Raw genomic sequence first — 17,187 nt, 5'->3', positions numbered from 1 at the left:
GTTTAAGATAAAGGGGAGTTTTGGTTAGCTGTTTCCAAAATCGAGTTCGTATATCTAAGTATTATCAAAAAAAAACTTGAAATACTACTTAAAGTTTTTTTCATCAATAAAAATTTTCAACGGTTTATTTTTCTATGCACACTGTGTGTTCACGCGCACGCAGTTCATGACCCGCAGATACCAAAACAAAACAAACGTAGAAGCAGCATGTGATGCGTTCGACGTCATCGTCGTTCAGCTGATACATATAACAAAGAAAGTGTCAACATGTTCACATGCTCGAAGTTGTGATCGGTATAACATGGTCCCAATTCCCAAAATATATTTTGGGACGGGCAGGAAGTTCAAGTCAAGACACAAATCAGTGGAAACACAGGTTATTTGTATTATGTAATGTGTGTAAATGTGATACAGTATCTATTCTCTTACCATATAATGCATCCAATTCTTTAGACGCTTTTTTATAAGAATTAATATTGCTATTTGGGAAAATGAAGCTATTGTATATTGTTGTTTTGATTGTTATTGCTGATTTTGCTGCCAGTAGTCCTAGTGATTTCGCGCAACAGTTCAACAAAGTATATCAACCAGTTGATGAACCAGCTTTCAAAGGAAAAATCTGGGCCGTGCTGGTTGCAGGATCTAGTGGGTATTACAACTACAGGCACCAGGTAAACATGTTGTCCGGCGCCGTGGTATAGTGGTTAGTGCGCCTGCTTGTAACCTAGAGGTAATGGGTTCAAGGCTCGATGCTGCTACCATTGTGGGCGTATGTGTCCTTGGGCAAGACACTTAACGGCAATTGCTCCAACCCAGTGGTTACTAATGGGTTGTCTAAATTATAAGAAATACATAAAAAAGAGAAAAAATCCAAAAAAAATAATTACCCACAAAGTAACATACATCATACATGGTAACTCGTAAGCTGGCACGAGGTGTTAAACCCGTGTGATAACGACTGTCGTTTTCCGGCCACGCGAGGATAAAGTAAGTTACATTCATTACATTACATTCAAAAAACGTGTTTTAAAATCATCCTTTTGTTTTGTTGTATTACTAGTATTATTATTATTAACAATAAGATGTCCTTTTTAGCTTTTTTTGTTACATTTAAACAAGAGAGTAGAGTTATAACAAAATAGGAAAGTATAGCGTATAACAAAAAGTAAAAATTCAATAGTAAACAATTTTGGGCAGAATGATCAATTTTGCAAATATTTTACATGTAAGGACCAAACCCAAACCAACAGGAAAAAAGACCAGTTGTTTGAAAAGAATTGCTACGTCACATGTCCAAAAACAAATATGTTTATGTTATAATTAAATCTTCCAGGCTGATGTCTGTCATGCTTACCAAGTGGTGCACAGCCATGGGATACCAGATGAACAAATCATTGTGATGATGTATGATGACATTGCAAATAATGAACAGTAAGTTAGTGTTACGTGTTGCCTCAGTAATAAAACATGAACATTTTATTGCTTATATTCGTACCCGTCTCCTATTGTATAGGAATTTGCTGAATATGTTGACATTATTTATTTTGTATGTCCAGTGTATTTGATTAGGTTTATAGTCTCATGTGAGCATGTTATGACAAAACATTGACCATTGTACAAAACAAAGTTATTTTAAGTGAAAAGCTATTAATATTTGTATAAATTAAAGCTAAAATAAAGGTAAATAAATTTCATATTAACATTCTAATAACTGGTACTTGTTAGGTAACAAACATTCTTTTTAAATTCTGCATCTTGGAAGTTGGTTTTAGTTTTTAAACCAGAATATTCATCATATCATACATAAAGTTATAATGTTTGTATAGAAACTGACTAGAAAATCTTTTATGCCCCCAACCGAATTTGGTTTTATAAAATAAATGCATTGTTGCAGGAACCCAACCCAAGGCATTATTATCAATCACCCTGACGGACCAGATGTGTACAAGGGTGTTCTAAAGGATTACACTGGGAAGGTACAAACAAAACAACTATCCTAAAACACACATTTATAACTAAAAACATTTGTTTTCTAGGATGTAACACCTTCCAACTTCCTAAAAGTGCTGACAGGAGATAAAGAAGGTCTTCATGGTATAGGCAGTGGTAGAGCATTGGAAAGTGGACCCCATGATCATGTCTTTGTGTATTTCGCTGACCATGGAGCACCTGGTCTTATTGCCTTTCCAACTGGAGAGGTAAGATTGCTGTTTAACGTTGACTTTGAAACTTGTGTAATGGTAAGACTTTTAACAGTTGTTTTTTTGCAGCTAATGAAGAAAGATTTGAATAATGCAATTAACACAATGTACAACAAGAAGTTCTTTGCCCAGGTAATACATTGTATGTATGATTGCACAATTGATTCTTGTTTAGTAAACCATTATATTATGTAAGCCCACAGTAAAAATGTTGTACTTTAATAGCTAACCTAACATATAAACTCGCCCACTCTGCATTTTTAAAATTTGCCTACTTTGCCCTTTTATGATGTGTATGCAATTCCCATTAGAAAGCCCTTTCCCACTGAAGTCCAATATAATATATTAACAATTATGCCCTGATCCACTAATCAAAGTGTAATCCTTAATTGCAGTTGGTGTTTTATCTCGAAGCATGCGAGAGTGGTTCAATGTTCGAAAAAACTTTGAGTGACAGCATGAATGTTTATGCAACTACTGCTGCTAACTCAGAGGAATCATCCTACGCTTGCTATTTTGATGAAAAGAGAGGGACCTACCTCGGTGATAGGTATTCTGTTTCATGGCTGGAAGATTCCGACCAGGTTTGATAAGAAAATAAGATTTAAGTTGGCTGAATTTGATAAATCCTTTTTTTATAAAATGTATATTTTTTATTTCTGATTAAATGGTATCTGTTTTTAACTATTGTATTTCAGTAAGAATATTTTTTTTATTTTTGTAGAAAATATATTGTAGGGGAAAAAAATTGTAAATGGCAATAAAAAACGTGGATTTGTACTTCTGGTTAAACAGTATTTCTTTCCAACTATAACATTACAGTTTTTTATTTTTTTTAGGAGAATTTAGATCAAGAAACTTTACACAAACAATTCAAAGTAGCGAAAAAGCACACGAACCAAAGTCATGTGATGCAGTATGGAAACCTGGTAAGTTAAACCTTTGTGTTGCCCTTCATGTAGTTTATATGGTTACTTCATTACAGAGCATGAGTCATGAAGTAGTCGGTATCTTCCAAGGTGAAAGACAGACCAAAGTTAAGCCAATGAAGCTTCGCCCAATAGTAAGTCTTCTATAATTCATATACAAAACTTTTGGTCTGTGAGATTGTGTATATTTTTTATATAGTATAATGGCATGTGTATATTTACTTTCATTTTATATAATTTGGACTTTGGTATTCATAGTTGTTTATCCTACATTTTGTATCAATCATATTTTGACTTATCACAAGACAATTACAGTCTCACTCGTGACTCTTACCAAAATCACATGGTCATGTTCTGAAGTATACTTGGCCAAAACTCCCTGGATCACATACAGTTGTATTGAATCTAACGATTATCATAATACATCGACAGTATGATGACGTCCCATCACCAGACGTACCAATCCATATTTTAAAGCGAAAAATTGCAGCTGCAAAAAACCCTAAATCTCGCCAACATCTGCAGTTACTACTTGCCAAGGAATTTGAAGTAATTTAAAATATTAGAATTTTAGTTGTTTGTTTTGGTTTTGCATGTTTATGTTTGTATTCCTAGTAAACATCAGCAATGGTGTATTAGTGTTGGTGAAATACTGAGAACATTAAGTTCTCTTTGTTATGAAAATAAATTTTGACTAAAAGAAAATTACTTGTGTACATGTAGGTATATTTAAATTTTCAAACAGTGTTGCCATTTTTATAGAGCTTAAAAATAAAGAAATAGTTTCATTGCTAAAAAGGAAACACCTAAAAAACTTATTTTTCAGACACGCCGACGTATTGAATGGACAACACGTACAATTGCTAATGTCGCTTCAAATGAAAATGATGAAAACAGTCTTGTAACATCCACAATGTCAGCTTTAATTAATCTTGAGTGTTACACTGAAGCTGTCAAGGCATTTGACTCAATGTGCTATGAATTGGATGACGTAAGTCCCACACGTTTTCTGACACGTTAACTTCATGGAATGACAAATTATTGCATCATGCTTATGTGATTATTAAAACAGCATTATAAATGCTATAGTGTAATTTATTTGCAGTTGGCACAATGTAGTAAATCATTACACTACAACTAAACGAAACAAATACTAAAGAAAAAATTTTGTTTCAACAACTTATACCAATTTATACATTTTAAAACAAGAACAAAATTTTATAAACAAAAATATTTTATAATAATCTTTAATGTAACGTTCTTATGTTTATTATCCACAGTATGAATACGGGTACAGACAACTCTTTGTGTTTGGAAATCTATGTGATAATGGTATACCAACAAGCAAGTGAGTTATTTATATATATTTTATGCAACAATCAAGTATATATAGAACACTACACAGCTATTAATGAACACTATACTTGCATCTAGGCTTTTAGACATATATATATATAGTACCCGGGGGGAGGATGGGACACCTTTAGCACATAATATCCTGATTTTGAGTTATTGGTCTATGAGAGTCATGAGAATATGGTTTTATAATTTTTTGAAAGTTCTTTGTTTACTACCAAATTGGACGAGAAAGTAGAATGAAAATGTGTCCCATCTTTCCCCACCCTACTGTATAGTAACTACTAACTATAAACATAACATATAGTTGATCATACATAGTGTTTCTTATAATTACATATCTTTTAAGCAAACTTTTTTATTTCAGGGTTGTTGACTCCATAAGGCAAACCTGCAGTTAAATTGTAAAAGTTTCATTTCCTATTTAATTTGTGCATTTTAATGACCTTGGTTTTTCTTAATGTTTTACATTTTATGTTCCATGCATACAACATTGTTTTATAGCCAGTATAATACACACAATTAACCCAAAAGACACAAGCAATACAATACCCAACAAACGTCCATATTTTAGCCTATTTTAGTATGAGCACTTATAACCTGACAATGCATTTTCTTGACCTATCATTTTCTATACCCTATGTGTTACATGTTTCTGTACATTTTTATTTGTCATGCCTTAAGTAACAGCCTAATTGTGTTATAAAGTCCAGTGAACTGGAAAGGACAATCCTTTAGTTATTACCAAAAGTTGTGTATTGAATCACATATACATACTTATATAATCACATATGCAACTTGTTACGAACAATAAACTTTGACGAATTATATTTCCTCACCAATTACTGCTCTATCGGAAATACGTCGACTTTGTCAACATTGTAACAGGACAGCCCTAAAGGTTAACATGTCTCATAATATGCTTGTTAAAGAAGCTGTCCGAATTTGTGTAAATCACTCATTGCGTTGTCAGTTCAGGTTTAAATAGCAATTACTGGAGGTGACATACCCAATTAGCATTTACACCCGCTTTTAAAAAGACGTGATAAATCACTTAATGATTTTATGGTGGCAAAATTGGGTTGATTGTACCTGTCACCTTGCCCCGGGAATTTACCTGGCCAATATAAGGTACGGTTTTAAACAGTTCAATTTTATTGATGGTTAAAATTGTTGTCGCTTCTACTTTCAGTCAAAACATTGTTTTATAAACACGATGTCAAACAAGATGATCGCTTTGATTCTATTGCTAGATTTGATACAATCACCTGTGTTAGGTAAGAATAGACAACTGTTCAAGTTAAGTCGCACCTATATATATCTGTCATTTAATAGGTTTAAAATGCTGGACTTGTGAAAATGAACCAAATATGGAGGCCTGCGACAAAAACGCTGTACTGAAAACCTGCAGATTCAATGAAGTAAGAATGTTATGCGAAATTATTCTAACATTAAGTAATTACTTCTTGTAACAAAAAGTATTTCAATAACTTTTAGCAATCTTGTCAAACTGTTGCGCGAAGAATTGGCACCCCGGATAATATGTTCACGGTTTCTCGACATTGCAAGCAAAAGTTGGCTTGTTTTAATGATCAAGCTCAGGTAGGCAATGAACCATTATGTTGTGAATAGAATGTAAAACATTTTGTATTTACAGAATGGATTTCCTATGCCTGGATTCAAGGTGAGTCTCAGTTTATAGCGTACATTGTACCCCTGTGTATATCAATACGCTAATCAATTATAAAACATACGCCTTAAATATAGATGCCTCGACACCCGCAATGTAATGGCGATCAGCACTCTGCTGTTTGTCGATGCTGCTGTACGTCCGATGGCTGCAATAGAGGACCTCTCAGCTGCATACCGGGTAGGGTGGTACATAAGATAACCCACATTACAAACTGAATCAAATGAATATCGCTATTTATTAACCAGAACCGAGATGCCCAGTGTTGAAGAAACCTGAATACGGAGATTTAGTTTGTACCAACGAAAACAAGGTCGGGTCGGTTTGCAGAACCGTATGTGGGCTTGATTACTACGTGTCTCCAAATGAAGCAGACGTTCGAACATGTACTGAAAGCGGGACTTGGGAGGGAATTAAATCTTGCTGTGCAAGTAAGAATTGTTTTTAATTGTCTGGCGCTGTGGCATAGCTGTTAGCGTAACCAAGAATACCGGATTTAGAGTGTTATGTTTTTTTTGTAAACTCTACAGGACCGTGTCCACCAAATGGTAACATCGATGTTGTTTTCGTTTTACACGCTTCGGACCCTGGAAACTGGAAGACTGGTCTCGATGTGATTGCAACTATACAGTCGTACGTATTTCTAATAGATCCTTGCTGTATATTCAGTTTGATAACATCTATCTGTATTAGTTTATTCAAAATGGGAAAAGATTTCGCCCGAGTTGGCTTCGTTGGAGACATCGGACACCCGTTCGAGTCCACGGCAATGCATTTGAACGACTTCTCCGAACGAGCTTCGTTATCACTTGCAATTCGAAGCCAAGCTTTTAATAACACAGGTGTTTATTTGTGTTTATGAACTTTATATTAACTTTTAGTAAATTTTGTCATTTTAGCGAACGGAGCATCTAGCATAGCGGAGGTATTACGATACGTAAAGCGATCTATGTTTTCTACACGAAACGGGGATAGAAAGAATGCAGAAAACATTATTGTTCTGGTGACTGATCAAAACAACTCAGCTGGTGGTATGACATCAGCCGCATATGAATTAAGAAGGAGTGGTATTAAGGTAAGAAATGACCAACAAATAAATGTCACTTTTAACATTCGCGTGTTGAGGGAAACAGCGGTCGTTATAACACCAGTGTTCTGTTTCACACATCTGGTGTCCACTTAGGTCTTAGGACTTAATACGTATAGTAGGGTGGGGGAAGATGGGACACCTTTCACATATAATAACCAAATATCCTGATCGTGTTTTAAACAATTAACAACGATCTGTGGGAGCCGTGAAGATAAAGTTTTATAAAAAATCGTTGAATGTTTGTTTACTACCAAATTGGAGAGGACAATAGATTGAAAAGGTGTCCCATCTTCCCCCACCCTACTATATGTAACTTTATAGGTAAATTTCATGTTATAGCAAAACAGAGATAGGATAAAAGTGTATTATTATTTGTAATACGCAGCAAAACGTATACCCCTTGAAAGTTGTGCATTTTACTGAAATAAGTTTTATTACCGATTAAAATTTACAGACATTCGTCGTCAATTTTGGAGAAACTGAAAGCAATAAGGACCTGCGCAATCTGTTGCCATTAACTCGATACATGAATCGAATCTTCAGTTGGAAACCTGGAATGTCAAACCGCACATTTGCTTTTCGCGTTGGTGTTGCGTTGTGCGGAAACCCTTGTTAGGATATTTATTAATATTCACCTCTTTTTCATCGTTTAGTTAAAACGATCCCGACTGTACAGTATTAATATTTATTCACGTTGTGCTGTTTTTATTGTAAGATATTTATTTGCTGTTGTGTTGCTGCTGTCCTCTATATAAAAATCGAGGCATTTTTTTGTAATTTATTTGTAATGCAGAAATAGCGGCATAGACATTAAACAGGTATGTAATGCTTATAGGACACAGTTCGACTGATTTTCCCCACGAAAAACGATTCGAATGCCATTCAGAACTCTCGCAAATATAACCATCTGCGTAACGACCACGCTCATCACGCAATATCGTCCGGCAGCTCGTAAAAGTCGTCAGCGAACATATAAATCTTATTTTCGCACGCTACCAACATAACGTCTTTCTCGGGGTGCATGCTTAGCGAATGAATGACTTTGTTTCGTTTTACTAAAAGTTTTTTCGTTACACTTGCTTCCACTAAGTCCCACATATAGATGTGACCGTCTTCGGAGCCGCTGATCACGTGATCGTCTTTACGGTTTAAAGCACATTCGATCATGTATTTAGCGTTCTTGTGTCCCATGTATTCTCCTGTTGTTAAATCGAAACATTTAGGAATATGAAATGATTTAAACTGTATTTTTCAGATCTTAAGTACTTTACGATTACAAATAGCGCCATCTTGTATTGAAAACAAAATTAAATATCATATTTAAAAAAACAAAAAAAAATTAAAAAACAAAAATTAAAAATTGAATCAAAGGGACACAAAGAACAGCACCAAAACTTACCTAACATTTCACCAGTTGCAACATCAAGCAACCTGATAGTGTTATCATGCGTTGAAGTAAGTGTACACTGCCCATCTTTAGTGAAGCATGTGCTAGTTATGGCAGACCCAATGTTATCTGAATGCATGGAGCCTATTCTAAGATCATAGCGACGGATTTTACCATCGATAGAACCAGACAAGATTTCATGGTCTGAGACCTGTGGTAGTAAATGGCAATTTATGTGTTAAATGAAGGTTATATTACATTTAATGGTCAATAATACACAAAGGTTTGCATATGTTATATCAGTTTGTAAGAAAAGTGATATGAATGACTCAGAATAAGTGTAGTGAGGTATACAATGCAGACATTAATGACAGCTAAAATAAATGATCAAGGTTGTAAAGATTTTAGCTTGTCATATGTTAAAAATGCTACTGAATATTTTACACATCACACCAGACAGGAAACTTTACAACAATATCTCCAACCTAGTAGTTACTAAGTGGATGTCTAAATTTCTTGCCATTCAAAAGAAAATTATCACCCACAAAATGACATCTGTGGTAACTGCTAAGCGGGCATGAGGTGTATAGAACAACACCCAGTTATAAAAACTGTTGTTTTTGCCAAGCACGTCAGGATAAAGGAAGTTACTTTCATCAAAATAATTTTATACTGACTTGCAGAGCGGAAATGCTATCCTTGGCTTCATCCATTATTTGAATAGCGCTTCCTTTTTTGGACCGACAATCCCAAGCCCGAATAGAGGAGTCGACTGACCCAGATAATATAACTGTGGATTCCTCATTAAACTGAACGCAGTTTACACGACCAGCGTGACCACGAAACCTTCTAATTATCTGAAAACAACATAAACAAGTGTGAAAATGGCATTTTAATGGTGATTAAAACTGACTTCGATTATTTTTCCTGAATAAATACTTTAAAACACATATTTTTCCATAATTTGTGATTGTGTTTTAATAATTAATATCGCTTTCTTAGAGTAGGATACATTTATATAATTTTGCAAATAATCTTTGTTATCTAATATTACCTGGCCTGAAGCCACATCCCAATACATAACTGATTTGTCTGAGCCACAAGACGCAATCTGGCAATTGTCATTCGAGCTGGCAGCATCTAACACATCATAGCCATGACCAGTGTACTTCTTTATTAACATTTGTTTTTCAGGATTCCACAATTTAATAGATTTGTCGTTACCGCATGTCAGGCAATAGTTGCCATCCCCTGCAAAAAAATGTGTTTTGCATATGATATGAATATACTAGTGGTAATTGAGAACATAAATTGACATAAAATATTTTATACAGAAATTAATATATATTAAACCACGCCTGGTGGTTATTTAATACTTAAAAATTTACTATACACATTTTATAAACCAAATTTTGGTCCCTTTTTTTCTACAGACTCTGCCGGGCGTGTTGTTAAATTATATTAATACAATCTTACCATTGAATCGAACAGCTCTGACCGCACCTTGATTGCAATCAATAAAGTGAATTAGGTTGGCAGGAAGACGAGGTTTTGCTTTGGGAGGTGGTTTTTCCTCTAAATAAAAAACACATTCGTTTGTCTTTATTGTAGCTAAAGATATTTTATGACGAATGTACGTTTTTGGTTTTTGTTGGTTACCTTTAGCATCTGGCCTGTTTGCTGGACCTTCGACGACGCCAAACATCTTGACCATATAGAGTATCACTGGAGAACAATATCAGCTTGTAATTTAACTGTTTGAACGGCCTCAATATATTCTAGTATACAAATATACGAGAAATGTATAAAACAAACGAAATGCAACTTTGAACAGTAAGGGGAATTTTAGGGGAATTACCTATGGTAAGGCCGTCGGATAGAAATTGCTTTAAACACGGAACATGGTTACGTTCATTTTTCTTGGATGTTATTTGCTTTTTGACTCGTTGTTGCTCATACAACGCCTGATTATGTTAAATAAAAAATAGTAATTTTCGTGTTATAATCATAATTAACGTCTTAATTAGATTAGAAAAAGTTTGCTACGTATTCGACTGTGTTGCAAAAACTAACGGAAAGTGGTATGCACAGTGAATGAACAGTAATATTACATTTATTAATTTTTCTTGGTATTTTTATGTACTTCATGCAATAACATACCCTTCAGTTTTTAGTTTTCGTAAGCCCATTTGTTTGTACCCAATTGCGGATTAGGAATTCCGCAGCATTCCGCACCTACAACTCATGGCATTGCTTGACAGACAGCTCAGCTAAACGAATACTTATCGTCTTATCGGCAGAAATAAATTTACAAGATGATCAGAGATTCGGTATCGTATAATTTTGCTAAAGTGTGGGTTGTGCAAATTATTACAATTTAAAACTGAAGGCAATTTTTTTAACATTGAGGCTTTTTACAATTTCAACTCTCTCAAGTTCAGCGTGATGAAATGTTAACACCGATGAGCTGTTTTTTCAGATTTCTTACTATTTATGGTAAAACTTGCTCTGTCAAAGCATTTCCTTAATAACTTCTTTTAAATTGTTCAAGAGATACAAAACAAAGATGTCAATTCTAACCAAAATATCAGAAATTGAGGCGGAGGTAAAATTAAAAAAAACCTAAACAACTTCTTTTAAATCACAATTAATATATAATTAGATCTTTAACAAAGAATTAAAATAATTTATCGTATATGTTATTGTTATAGATGGCCAGAACACAGAAGAACAAAGCAACAGCTGGCCATCTTGGCATGTTGAAAGCACGACTTGCCAAACTTAAAAGGGAGCTCATCACTCCAAAGGGTGGGGCGGGTGGTGGGACTGGAGAAGGTTGGTTATTTTGAAGATTATCATTATTTAATTTTGAGTTTTACTTGTGTGGGATGGCATTCTCGGCTATCGACTAAACTAGTTGCGACATAAATATCGATTTTGCTTTTTTAGTTGGCCGATTAAAATTTTAGTCAGTAGATTTTGACAAACTAACTAACTTCTGGAATAAGTAATGCACAGTAATTTTGTTGGCCGATTAAACGTTTTGGTATTTTGTTTGATAACCTTATCAGTATTAAACAGAGAAAAGAATTCATAACAGTAAGCTATGCTTGGATTTTGATTGTTGATCTATTGTTTTACATATTTGCTGTAGCCTAATAAAGATTCTGTTTCTTTTGTCTTGTGCATAGGCAAATAGTGCAGAAACCTTGATAAAATAAACCTAATCTTTGTTTTCAGTTTTACCTATTTTTGCAATTTTGAATTTAGCCATTTCAGTTGGCATTGCAGCCTTTATTGTCTTATTAACCAAGACTTTTTGTAATAAGCTTCAAAATCCTTTCAGGTTTTGATGTTGCAAAGACTGGTGATGCTAGAATTGGTTTCGTTGGTTTTCCTTCTGTTGGAAAATCAACTCTACTAAGTAATATAGCAGGGGTTTACAGTGAAGTTGCTTCTTATGAGTTCACCACGTTAACCACTGTACCCGGCGTTATAAAATATAAAGGTTAGCTTGTTTATTTATATATTATTTCTTATTTTAATTATGAGCAGGGCCAAGCTGTATGCAACAACACCCCTGTTATAACGACTGTTGTTTTCCTGTCAAGTGAGAATAAGCTATATTCATTCATACATAAATGTTACAAAAGAAATTGAGAATATAACATTGTAAAACAACGTCCTGGGTTAAAAGAAGATAGTAGATACCAAAATAGTAGCAATACAGAGGGTTGACTTTATGAGGTATCTCTACATGTAGCACTAATAAGTCAAGCAAATGTGCAATTAAAATGTATTTTTGTGTATATCTACCCCTGCTAGTTGGGTTTATATAATTCTTCTTCATCAATTTTTCAGGAGCAAAAATTCAACTTCTTGATCTTCCTGGGATCATTGAGGGAGCAAAAGATGGTAAAGGAAGAGGAAAACAAGTGATCGCAGGTGGGTTGATCTCAAAAGTGTGCAGAGCATGGTACATAAGATAACTATCAATAGGCTATCATTAAACTTATAATCTGTGACAAATACTAGGTTTTGCATTAAACTTATGATCTGTGACAAAGTACATATGTTGTGTAGTACTGTAGCAATTAGGGTAGGAAGGCTTTTATTTTCTTATTGGCAAATCCAGGGTACTTGCCAATACTGTGAAATATAATAATTGAATTTGTGATTTCTTGTGACAATAAGCATTACAAAATGTAAATGTTTCTTAAAAGAAATAAAAGGTGTAATTGTAACTTAACTTGTATATATTGCTCTTATTTTATGGTGTATATATATGTGTGTTAACTTTAAACACGCATTAACTCATAATCATCTTCTTTATTCCTACCAGTTGCAAGAACCTGCAGTTTAATATTCATTGTACTTGATGTATTAAAACCACTGGGCGATAAACGACTTATTGAGAAGGAACTTGAAGGATTTGGAATCCGGTTGAACAAGAAACCTCCAAATATTCACTACAAGATGAAAGAAAAAGGAGGGATTAACTTTCAAGCTATGGTGGACATTTTTATATATATATATATATATATATATATATATATTGTATATTTGTTTTTTTAAATAAAGATTTTTATTAATTTAATAAAAACAAGACATTTTTTTGTAATGCAATCTAGAAAAATTATCTTAGCCTAAGAACATCTACTTTTAGGAAGAATAGTATTTTATATTCTGTTTAAAACATTTGATAGAAATTTTCCATTTTTATAAAATCCTAATGTTTTCTGACCTCTGCTGTGCAGCGAGACTGTGTTAATGTTGGTTTAATGATTATACAGATTCTTTTTGGTCGAACAGTTGTTCTTGTTATTGTTCTTTGAATATCTAAACACTTAGTTTACAGGAATCCAGATTTTTTCATAAAAATTCATTCTACATTCCAGGTCCCACAATCTGAATTAGATGCTGAGTTAGCAAAGAAGATTTTATCGGAGTATCGGATCCACAATGCTGATATTATATTAAAGGAGGATTGTGTGACTGATGATCTCATTGATGTGGTGGAGGGAAACAGAGTCTACATCCCTTGTCTCTATCTTCTTAATAAAATAGATCAAGTAGGTGAAAAAGGCTCTTTTTTCTTATTTCTCTGTATTGAATGGTGGAAAATAAAACAATTTATCAATATTTCAAAACTATAAATAAATATTGAAAAAAAACAAGTTATTTAAAATTAACAGACTTTTCAAGTTTAAGTTATCTTAAATATTGAAATAACAAAAGCGTTTTATTAAAATAACAATGCTGGATTTTTTATTATTTAGGTTTTTTTATATCGATTATTTAAAATTAACAGACTTTTTAAGTTTTAGTTTACTTAAATATTGAAACACCAAGCATTTTATTAAAATTACAATGCTAGATTGTATTTTTTTTTTCATATCAAATATTTAAAATTAACAGATTTTATAAGTTTTAATTTACTGTTATTAACAGACATATAATGTGGTTTTAATATGTTCCAAACTAATTACCCAAAATTTTCAAGTAAGGTTAAATCTTTGAGTCTTCGTTTTTGATTGACACACAGTTAGTTATAACTTCCTGCGTTTCACTTCTTGTAGATTTCCATTGAAGAGTTGGACATTATATACAAAGTTCCACACTGCGTTCCAATATCCGCACATCATAAGTGGAATTTTGACGACTTACTTGAAAGAATGTGGGAATACCTAAGACTTGTTCGGATGTAAGAAACTTTATTTTTGACTATCAATTAGGATTTAATACATTAAAAAAAGTAGAAAAACTTCTGTAATATAGCAAAACATTTAAAAAAAAGTGAAAAATAGCAATTTTAACTGTTTAGGAAAATATTATTTATCTGTTCATTTCTCATACCAGTTACACGAAACCCAAAGGGCAACTACCTGACTACGAAGCACCTGTCGTGCTCAACTCTGATAAATGCTCAGTGGAAGATTTCTGCAACAAAATCCACAGAACGTTATTAAAACAATTTAAACAGTAAGTGTTCACCAATTTGGGGTAATGCGACAAATATGCCCTAAATTCCAGATCTGCGACAATAACCTCACCCAAACAAAAAAAAGTGTTCACAAAGTTGTATAGCATTTTTACTCAATGTTTTTACCTATTTCAGTGCTCTGGTGTGGGGGTCTTCAGTGAAATACAATCCACAAAGTGTGGGCAAAGAACATGTTCTTATGGATGAAGATGTGGTGCAAATTGTCAAAAGGTTTTATTTCTTACCATTCAGTTTTTACTGATTAATTTAATTTTACACATACTTGTGTGATTGGTCAATTACAGGCGTTATAACACAGGTTTTCTGTTTAATATGCAACGTGCCCGCTTACAGGTTACCACGTACGCAACTTTGTGGGTGGTTTTTTTGGCATTTTTCTATTTTTTTAATGTGTGGCTGACAACTCAAGGACCACTAGTTAGGAGCAATTGCAGTTGTGTCTTGTGTTCTATCCCTGTGTCAAATTCACTGGTCCAATCGACCATTATTTTAGGTGTAATAATGTTATGTACACATTAATACTGAAGAATTAATTATTACTGCTTGTTTTTAGGGTATGACCTTTCTCCAAGAGTTTTGATGGTGATTTGATTTTCTGGGAGATGTTTCAAATGATTGTTTTTGTGCTTTACAGTTTCCCATTATGTTCCATGCATGTTTTGTATACACTACATAACAAAGCAGGACTTGCACCTTTATGTAAATCAACAGGTTCAGTTTGAAACACCACTTCTATAATAGTACAAATGATATAATTATAACGTGTAGGCCCACAGCGGATAGAGCTGTTTATACTGTAGGTGTTGCAAATGCTCAATCTCTGGTTAAGAATTTATGCATGTTCATATGAATTAGCAGGATTGCAAGTTTTACAATAAACGTTTCAGATATGGATAATTACTTATGCGTAGTTTTGTGAATCGAAACGTGTCTTTATTTAGTAGCTTAACGAGGAAACCGGAAAACAAGTTTCATTTTGTTATTTGAAAAGCGATTAGTCGGTTGCGTAATCAAACCTGGCGTTCAGAATGATGTAAATGTCTGCTAGGTGGTTTGGTGATAACGGACAGCAAGCGGCTAATGATAATATGTACCTGGTTCATGCGAACCCCGGGGCCAAGACTGTACCTGTTTATTAAGACTAATCTCAAGATTACTGGAGTGTTGCGTTGTCCTGGCTTGCTCTTGTTCAAAACGAGAGTTGTGCCAGCAGTAGTAGCTCTCGCTTACGCCGAAACGCTTCATGTATTTGCATCGCAAACATTGAAGTGAACTGCTATGGCGCATAGCCTACAGTTGTAAATGTAGTTTGTGACAGTGTGAAAGCGTTACACTCGGTAAGATTTAGGACATAGATTAGTTATTACTGGGTGCTGGACTTCGTCGCTGGAAGGTGTTAGAATTGGGGTGGCAGTTAAGTTCCTCATTGGATATTTTGTATATAGCCATAATAGTTCAGTTCAACTATACGATTGGACGAAAATGAATCGTTAGAATTTACAGTATATCTAGTTACGCAGGGTAAAAGTGAAAGAAGTATATTACTAGACAATGTATTGGTTAGCATCTTTATAACAAAATGCGTTTAAAGAGGCGTATTGTGACCTAATAGTATGACGCACCGTGCTGGTATACAAACTGAGCAGAACTGCTTTTAAATATAAGTAACAGTGAAGAGTGTGGATCAGCTGGTTAGTGAACGGATAGCAGCAGTATGGAACACAATGGCTATAGGTGTATCCTGAGCGATTACGCATTTCCCGGAATAAAAACGAACACTATAGGAAGTATACTGTCTATGGTAAGAAGACTTAATGTTTGACCGACCGATTTTGTAAATTATTTGATTCAACTGTTTATGTGTGATTACAGCTGGACACAATTGCTACAAAGTAAGTTTCAAACAGAGATAGTTATCAGGTTTAAATAGGCTTGAAGTTTTGATGCGTCTCTGTCTCATCGTGTTTGATGAGTTAGCTACGCCTTTAGCAAACCGGTAAAAAACACAGCGGTTTTTTGAGTTTGTCCAAGTCGAGTAGTGCTCGCGGTATTTGCGCTTCGGCACGACTATGCCACAGGAGAATTTACTTACGTCACGGTCACCCGATGAGCGCTTATGGCTCAATGGAGCGTTGCATTTATTGAAAAGCAACAGAGTGTCGATTCAGGGCGATTTAAATGAGAAGCTGAAATAGAGTAAAGTAAACAAGGGACCTGTGAACGTAGCTGCAAATACCGGAAGCCGGGCGGCCGCGTAATGCCGGTTTGCCTCACAACGTTCTTTCTAAAGCTGCCAGCCACTTGTTCAATATCTGTCGGTGCTACTTATGTAGTTGGCTTTAATATTTCTTGATTCAAATTACACATTAAAGGTTTAAAGTCGAGAGTGTTAATAATAGAAGTGGTACCAAAATATGAGAACTATTAGATTTTCGCGCTGCGTAGCTGACTTGAGCCTAATAACTATAAATCATACTTACAGTTTTATAGATGCTTGTAAATTGGGAGAATCGGTCTTGGCTCAGTGACC

General features: G+C 34.3%; 4 protein-coding genes across 5 annotated transcripts; 3 read left to right on the top strand and 1 right to left on the bottom strand.

Moving 5' to 3' along the window:
- Positions 1-198: 198 nt before the first annotated feature.
- Positions 199-5,316, top strand: LOC149736660 (legumain-like). Of its 2 annotated transcripts, XM_089877321.1 has the most exons (13): positions 199-376; positions 592-671; positions 1,334-1,431; positions 1,895-1,976; positions 2,037-2,198; positions 2,271-2,333; positions 2,597-2,785; positions 3,041-3,130; positions 3,187-3,264; positions 3,563-3,679; positions 3,957-4,121; positions 4,411-4,478; positions 4,854-5,316. In XM_089877321.1, the coding sequence occupies exons 3-13, from the start codon at positions 1,400-1,402 to the stop codon at positions 4,885-4,887; spliced, it is 1,080 nt and encodes a 359-aa protein (XP_089733447.1). In that variant the 5' UTR covers positions 199-376; positions 592-671; positions 1,334-1,399; the 3' UTR covers positions 4,888-5,316. The 2 variants fall into 2 exon arrangements, with proteins under 2 accessions (XP_089733447.1, XP_089733446.1); XM_089877320.1 differs by lacking the exon at positions 199-376 and having other exon boundaries at positions 406-671.
- Positions 5,317-5,607: 291 nt separating this feature from the next.
- On the top strand, positions 5,608-8,103 carry LOC149736659 (uncharacterized). The gene is made up of 10 exons (XM_089877325.1): positions 5,608-5,763; positions 5,822-5,907; positions 5,984-6,088; positions 6,144-6,170; positions 6,254-6,356; positions 6,425-6,607; positions 6,707-6,809; positions 6,870-7,018; positions 7,076-7,251; positions 7,721-8,103. Exons 1-10 carry the CDS (start codon positions 5,703-5,705, stop codon positions 7,880-7,882), a joined length of 1,155 nt encoding a protein of 384 aa, XP_089733451.1. The 5' UTR covers positions 5,608-5,702; the 3' UTR covers positions 7,883-8,103.
- On the bottom strand, positions 8,031-10,506 carry LOC149736658 (WD repeat domain-containing protein 83-like). Its single transcript, XM_089877334.1, has 6 exons — positions 10,313-10,506; positions 10,130-10,228; positions 9,708-9,904; positions 9,331-9,510; positions 8,666-8,864; positions 8,031-8,465 (listed from the first exon to the last, which is right to left on the bottom strand). The coding sequence occupies exons 1-6, from the start codon at positions 10,365-10,367 to the stop codon at positions 8,194-8,196; spliced, it is 1,002 nt and encodes a 333-aa protein (XP_089733460.1). The 5' UTR covers positions 10,368-10,506; the 3' UTR covers positions 8,031-8,193.
- Positions 10,507-10,950: 444 nt separating this feature from the next.
- On the top strand, positions 10,951-15,557 carry LOC149736657 (developmentally-regulated GTP-binding protein 1-like). Its single transcript, XM_089877327.1, has 10 exons — positions 10,951-11,258; positions 11,365-11,488; positions 12,000-12,161; positions 12,515-12,598; positions 12,996-13,165; positions 13,552-13,725; positions 14,233-14,357; positions 14,513-14,635; positions 14,772-14,867; positions 15,211-15,557. The coding sequence occupies exons 1-10, from the start codon at positions 11,220-11,222 to the stop codon at positions 15,215-15,217; spliced, it is 1,104 nt and encodes a 367-aa protein (XP_089733453.1). The 5' UTR covers positions 10,951-11,219; the 3' UTR covers positions 15,218-15,557.
- Positions 15,558-17,187: the final 1,630 nt, after the last annotated feature.

Source organism: Ciona robusta, chromosome 4 (genome assembly GCF_009617815.1).
Source record: "Ciona robusta chromosome 4, ASM961781v2".
Taxonomy (NCBI): domain Eukaryota; kingdom Metazoa; phylum Chordata; class Ascidiacea; order Phlebobranchia; family Cionidae; genus Ciona; species Ciona robusta.
This window is presented reverse-complemented; position numbering and strand designations above follow the sequence as displayed.